At 52.1% G+C, this 6972-nt stretch overlaps 1 protein-coding gene across 1 annotated transcript in view; it reads right to left on the bottom strand.

Moving 5' to 3' along the window:
- Positions 1-6972, bottom strand: part of LOC108802430 (poly [ADP-ribose] polymerase 14-like) — a 37273-nt gene that overhangs the window by 29626 nt on the left and 675 nt on the right. The window contains exons 2-4 of the mRNA XM_018574286.1: positions 2540-2661; positions 1565-1662; positions 143-349 (exon numbers count right to left, since the gene is read on the bottom strand). Coding sequence (XP_018429788.1) covers positions 143-349; positions 1565-1662; positions 2540-2661 — 427 coding nt within the window. The remainder of the gene's footprint in view (positions 1-142; positions 350-1564; positions 1663-2539; positions 2662-6972) is intronic.

The raw sequence follows: 6972 nt of genomic DNA, 5'->3' as shown, positions 1-6972 counted from the left end.
CACAGCGGTCCTGGGGCACTGCCACGATGCACCACTGGCTGGTCATTTTGGAGCCCGGAAAACCACAGATCTGGTACGACGGACGTTTTGGTGGCCTTCCCTGGCAACGGACTGCCTACAATACGTGGCGGCCTGCCCTCACTGTGCCCGCAACAAGGGACGGTCTTCCCCGGCCTGGGGCCTACTACGGCCACTCCCGATTCCGTCCCGTCTTTGGACTGCCATCTCCATGGATTTCATCGTGGATCTTCCTCCGTCCGAGAATTGCACGGCCATTTTCGTGGTGATTGACCGCCTATCCAAGATGGCCCACTTCATTCCTTTACAGAAGGTTCCCACGGCCGAGATCCTAGCCCGCACATTCATCCGGGAGGTTGTGCGTCTTCATGGGGTCCCCACCGACGTGGTCTCTGACAGAGGGGTGCAATTCACCTCTAAGTTCTGGAAGGCTCTGTGTACGGCTTTGGGTATCCATCTGAGTTTCTCATCAGCTTACCATCCTCAAACCAATGGTCAGACAGAACGGACCAACCAAACTTTGGAGCAATACATCCGTTGCTTTTCCACCTTCTCCCAGGACAACTGGGTGTCCTTGCTTCCATTAGCAGAGTTTGCGTACAATAATGCCAGACATTCTACCACGGGCCAGTCACCTTTCTTTTCCAACTACGGCTTCCACCCAGCCTGTTTACCCACCCGGAGACTGGATTCGGCAGTCCCAGCTGCCCAAAAGACAGTGGACTTCCTCCACTCCAATACCATCCTGCTCCAACGGGCTATTTCTAAGGCCCAGGTTGCGGCCAAGGGCGCGTATGACCGTTCCCGCAGGGGGGATTTAGCATTACAACCTGGAGATCTGGTGTGGCTGTCTACTCGGAACCTCAAACTGGCCTGCCCTTCCAGAAAATTGGGACCCCGGTATATCGGGCCTTTTCCGGTGGAACGCCAAATTAACCCGGCATCCTATCGCCTGACCCTCCCGCCAGCCTATCGGATCCACCCTGTCTTTCACACCTCTTTATTGAAGCCAGTCCAGCCGGACGTTTTTTCAGATCGCTCATCAGACATTCCGAATCCTGTGCTCATCGACGGAGAGGAGGAATACGAGGTGGAAGCGATTCTGGACTTTCGCAGGCGTGGGGGCACTGGTCAGTACCTCATCAAATGGAAGGGCTACGGTATGGAAGAAAACTCCTGGGAACCCATATTGGCGATCCACGCTCCACGACTCATCCAAGCCTTTTTACAAAGCAACCCAAACAGAGCCCACCTGATGGGCGCCCGGAGGCCGCCCCTTAGGGGGGGGCCATGTCGGGTCCCGGTTCGTAGACCATGTCGGGTCCCGGTCCGTAGGCCAGGTCATGGAAATAAGACTGAAACATCATTAGGCATAAATTGGATTATTTCCATCAAGCTAGTGATCAACCCCTAGTAATGGGGGGGCTGGGTGCTACGCCCATGCACAACTGTGACTGACACTACCCCCTCCCGGGCCAATCAGTCCTGGGGAGGCGCATTTCCTGCCATGCAACTACATGTGGCTTCCCCTGCCACAACTGATTACCCCAGGAGCGGGGTGTCTGTCACAGTTTTGCATGAGCTTGAGGCGAACTCTGGTGAATCGGGGTTTGCACCCAGCCCCCGCACACCATTACCCACCACCTATAAACACAAAACCAATGTCATTGCTCTCTCCAAATAGCAGACAAACCGACATTGCAGATGGTGGTGGGTTAGTCCTCGGGTTCCTGACTTCCAGCCACACGCACACAGTGACCCGATTGGATCTTCATAATTATGTTTACTGAAAGCGACTTAGACAGGGATGGCCAAACTCCGGCCCTCCAGCTGCGGGTGAAACAACAAATCCCATGAAGCATCTCTCTCCAGGAGTCATGTCTGTGGCTGTGAGAATCTTGCAAAGCCTCATGGGATTCGTAGTTCCACCACAGCTGGAGGGCCGCAGTTTGGCTACCCATGGACTACACCAATATACTGTGTTTCCCCGAAAGTAAGACCTAGCGCTATCTTCAGGGATTTCTGTAATATAAGACCTACCCGAAAATAAGACCTAGTTCGGTGGTAGGTCTTATATTGCAGCTCCCGCCCCGCCCACACGCCCGCCCACACGCCAGCCGCAGCTCCTGCCCACACGCCCGCCGGCCGCAGCTCACGCCCACACGCCCGCACGCACGATGGAAGCGACATGTCACCGGGACCGGCAACAGCACGCCGCCTTCCGGGACCTCCTCCAGTCATCCCCCAGCCAGGTAAGACATCCACCGAAAATAAGACCTAGTGTCTTATTTCGGGTATAACGACTCGTAGGTTCTGTACATATGACACCTCTTTTTTTATTACGATAAGGACAAAAAAATAATAAAATGCCTTTTTCTACCGAATCCTGCTATAGGCCATCTCTTCCGCCTCCCCCTTGGCCTGGCCCTGAATGGAGCCACCACATCTAAGGACTGGTAAACTACAATGTAATAAAGTATTCTTCTCTGTGATGACCCAGCGCAGTCCGAGTGACACTTACCTCTGGTGGTCTCTCAGACCTCCCGCCACCGTCTGCCCCGGCTGACCGAACGTCCAGCCTCATCTTCTTCCCTCCCGGTAATTTCAGCTCATGGACGTCTTTCTGCAGCACCCCGTCCCGAGCTGTAATGGAAGAAGAAGGGTGACAGGAATGTGCAGACCTCCCAACTGCCCCTCATTTGGATCCCCCTCCAACCCTGAGTACTTACCTGCCTCCTCCTTGTAGTGTATGAGGATCCCCCTCCAACCCTCAGTACTTACCTGTCTCCTCCTTGTAGTGTATGAGGATCCCCCTCCAACCCTCAGTACTTACCTGTCTCCTCCTTGTAGTGTATGAGGATCCCCCTCCAACCCTCAGTACTTACCTGTCTCCTCCTTGTAGTGTATGAGGATCCCCCTCCAACCCTCAGTACTTACCTGTCTCCTCCTTGTAGTGTATGAGGATCCCCCTCCAACCCTCAGTACTTACCTGTCTCCTCCTTGTAGTGTATGAGGATCCCCCTCCAACCCTCAGTACTTACCTGTCTCCTCCTTGTAGTGTATGAGGATCCCCCTCCAACCCTCAGTACTTACCTGTCTCCTCCTTGTAGTGTATGAGGATCCCCCTCCAACCCTCAGTACTTACCTGTCTCCTCCTTGTAGTGTATGAGGATCCCCCTCCAACCCTCAGTACTTACCTGTCTCCTCCTTGTAGTGTATGAGGATCCCCCTCCAACCCTCAGTACTTACCTGTCTCCTCCTTGTAGTGTATGAGGATCCCCCTCCAACCCTCAGTACTTACCTGTCTCCTCCTTGTAGTGTATGAGGATCCCCCTCCAACCCTCAGTACTTACCTGTCTCCTCCTTGTAGTGTATGAGGATCCCCCTCCAACCCTCAGTACTTACCTGTCTCCTCCTTGTAGTGTATGAGGATCCCCCTCCAACCCTCAGTACTTACCTGTCTCCTCCTTGTAGTGTATGAGGATCCCCCTCCAACCCTCAGTACTTACCTGTCTCCTCCTTGTAGTGTATGAGGATCCCCCTCCAACCCTCAGTACTTACCTGTCTCCTCCTTGTAGTGTATGAGGATCCCCCTCCAACCCTCAGTACTTACCTGTCTCCTCCTTGTAGTGTATGAGGATCCCCCTCCAACCCTCAGTACTTACCTGTCTCCTCCTTGTAGTGTATGAGGATCCCCCTCCAACCCTCAGTACTTACCTGTCTCCTCCTTGTAGTGTATGAGGATCCCCCTCCAACCCTCAGTACTTACCTGTCTCCTCCTTGTAGTGTATGAGGATCCCCCTCCAACCCTCAGTACTTACCTGTCTCCTCCTTGTAGTGTATGAGGATCCCCCTCCAACCCTCAGTACTTACCTGTCTCCTCCTTGTAGTGTATGAGGATCCCCCTCCAACCCTCAGTACTTACCTGTCTCCTCCTTGTAGTGTATGAGGATCCCCCTCCAACCCTCAGTACTTACCTGTCTCCTCCTTGTAGTGTATGAGGATCCCCCTCCAACCCTCAGTACTTACCTGTCTCCTCCTTGTAGTGTATGAGGATCCCCCTCCAACCCTCAGTACTTACCTGTCTCCTCCTTGTAGTGTATGAGGATCCCCCTCCAACCCTCAGTACTTACCTGTCTCCTCCTTGTAGTGTATGAGGATCCCCCTCCAACCCTCAGTACTTACCTGTCTCCTCCTTGTAGTGTATGAGGATCCCCCTCCAACCCTCAGTACTTACCTGTCTCCTCCTTGTAGTGTATGAGGATCCCCCTCCAACCCTCAGTACTTACCTGTCTCCTCCTTGTAGTGTATGAGGATCCCCCTCCAACCCTCAGTACTTACCTGTCTCCTCCTTGTAGTGTATGAGGATCCCCCTCCAACCCTCAGTACTTACCTGTCTCCTCCTTGTAGTGTATGAGGATCCCCCTCCAACCCTCAGTACTTACCTGTCTCCTCCTTGTAGTGTATGAGGATCCCCCTCCAACCCTCAGTACTTACCTGTCTCCTCCTTGTAGTGTATGAGGATCCCCCTCCAACCCTCAGTACTTACCTGTCTCCTCCTTGTAGTGTATGAGGATCCCCCTCCAACCCTCAGTACTTACCTGTCTCCTCCTTGTAGTGTATGAGGATCCCCCTCCAACCCTCAGTACTTACCTGTCTCCTCCTTGTAGTGTATGAGGATCCCCCTCCAACCCTCAGTACTTACCTGTCTCCTCCTTGTAGTGTATGAGGATCCCCCTCCAACCCTCAGTACTTACCTGTCTCCTCCTTGTAGTGTATGAGGATCCCCCTCCAACCCTCAGTACTTACCTGTCTCCTCCTTGTAGTGTATGAGGATCCCCCTCCAACCCTCAGTACTTACCTGTCTCCTCCTTGTAGTGTATGAGGATCCCCCTCCAACCCTCAGTACTTACCTGTCTCCTCCTTGTAGTGTATGAGGATCCCCCTCCAACCCTCAGTACTTACCTGTCTCCTCCTTGTAGTGTATGAGGATCCCCCTCCAACCCTCAGTACTTACCTGTCTCCTCCTTGTAGTGTATGAGGATCCCCCTCCAACCCTCAGTACTTACCTGTCTCCTCCTTGTAGTGTATGAGGATCCCCCTCCAACCCTCAGTACTTACCTGTCTCCTCCTTGTAGTGTATGAGGATCCCCCTCCAACCCTCAGTACTTACCTGTCTCCTCCTTGTAGTGTATGAGGATCCCCCTCCAACCCTCAGTACTTACCTGTCTCCTCCTTGTAGTGTATGAGGATCCCCCTCCAACCCTCAGTACTTACCTGTCTCCTCCTTGTAGTGTATGAGGATCTCCCTCCACTCCTCTGTACTTTTCTTCCCCCTCCTTGTAGTGTATAAGGATCCCCCTCCGGTCCTCAGTACTTACCTGTCTCCTCCTTGTAATGTATGAGGATCCCCCTCCAGTCCTCGGTACTTACCTGCCTCCTCCTTGTAGTGTATGAGGATCCCCCTCCAGTCCTCAGTACTTACCTGTCTCCTCCTTGTAGTGTATGAGGATCCCCCTCCAGTCCTCAGTACTTTTCTTCCCCCTCCTTGTAGTCAGTGGTGTAACAATAGCCATAGCAGCTCATGTGACTGCTCTGGGGCCCGGGGTAGGAGGGGGCCCTATTAAGGTGACTGATTAGGAAAGCTAAATTGTGAGGTTTCCAGTATAGAAGGGCTGCAGTCAGAGCTCAGGATGGTCTAGTCACCTCTCCTCCTCTGTGCAGGAAGATGGATTTTCTTATCTGTCTTCTCAGTGTAGATATATTGTCCTCTGAACGTCTCCTACAGACTGATATGAGCAAAAGCAGAGACACCGGCACTCCAGGTGAGGAACAACAAACGTCTATTTATTGACGCGCAGCATAACAAGTATTGCAACGAACGTTTCGGGGTCACACAGGATCCCCTTCCTCAGGCAAAAGCATACAATGTAAGTACATAAAGACAGTTGATATATAGCACCAGACCAAGCAGAAAAACTGTCTTTATGTACTTACATTGTATGCATTTGCCTGAGGAAGGGGATCCTGTGTGACCCCGAAAATTTTGTTGCAATACTTGTTATGCTGCGCGTCAATAAATAGACGTTTGTTGTTCCTCACCTGGAGTGCCGGTGTCTCTGCTTTTGCTCATATTTGTGACGGCTGCCATCCGTCGATTACCGCAGCATCCCGCTTCTTGTAAAGGGTTTTTGCAGTCAGGAGTGCGATGGGACTATGGATTCTCTACAGACTGATATGACCCCTGGTATGTCTAAAGTAGTCACCGATCCCAGAGTGTCCCCTCTGATAAACCTTATAGGAGGGCTGAGCTTTGTAGTACTACAAGTTTAATAAATCTAGAGTTTACAGAAGTTTGTATTGGGGATCAGAGCCGTAGCCAGCTCCTTTTGCGCCAAAGGCAAGACAAAAAAAAAGTCCCCCCCCCCCAACAGGCATGTGATGTCATGCGCCCCGCCTCCAGGATGTTTTAAATTTTTGTTATTAATTTTGTTTTACTGTCGGGGCCTTCAGGGAAATATCAGGAGTCTAAACGGCCCCCTGATATTTCCATTTTAAAATAGATAAAGAAATTGAGGACACAGAGTCCTAAATCTCCCCCCCCCACCACCGGCTTCAGCGCTTCACTTCTCCTCGGATCCCTGCTGCGCTGAGCCCTGGCTGCGCCCCCCTCCCCCCACACCTGAGGCAAATGCCTCAGATGCCTCGCCCTTGCTACGGCCCTGTTGGGGTTAAAGAATAAGTGTGTGGAGATCAATCATCGTTGTATCATAATATAAAATATAACTCTAATTGTTATTATTATTTGAACGTCTAGAACTTTCTCCCCCAGCACTGCTCCTCATATTGTACCGACTATGCTGACAGTTTCCTGTTCCCCGTCCTTCATACAGACTTCATGATAAGATCAATGAGACATCACAGATGACACTGCCGGCCGCTCGGGGGGGCCTC

Source organism: Nanorana parkeri, unplaced genomic scaffold (assembly GCF_000935625.1).
Source record: "Nanorana parkeri isolate BGI_ZX_2015 unplaced genomic scaffold, ASM93562v1 scaffold2859, whole genome shotgun sequence".
Lineage (NCBI taxonomy): Eukaryota > Metazoa > Chordata > Amphibia > Anura > Dicroglossidae > Nanorana > Nanorana parkeri.
The sequence above is the reverse complement of the archived record's forward strand: the minus strand, read 5'-3'. Positions and strand labels throughout refer to the sequence as shown.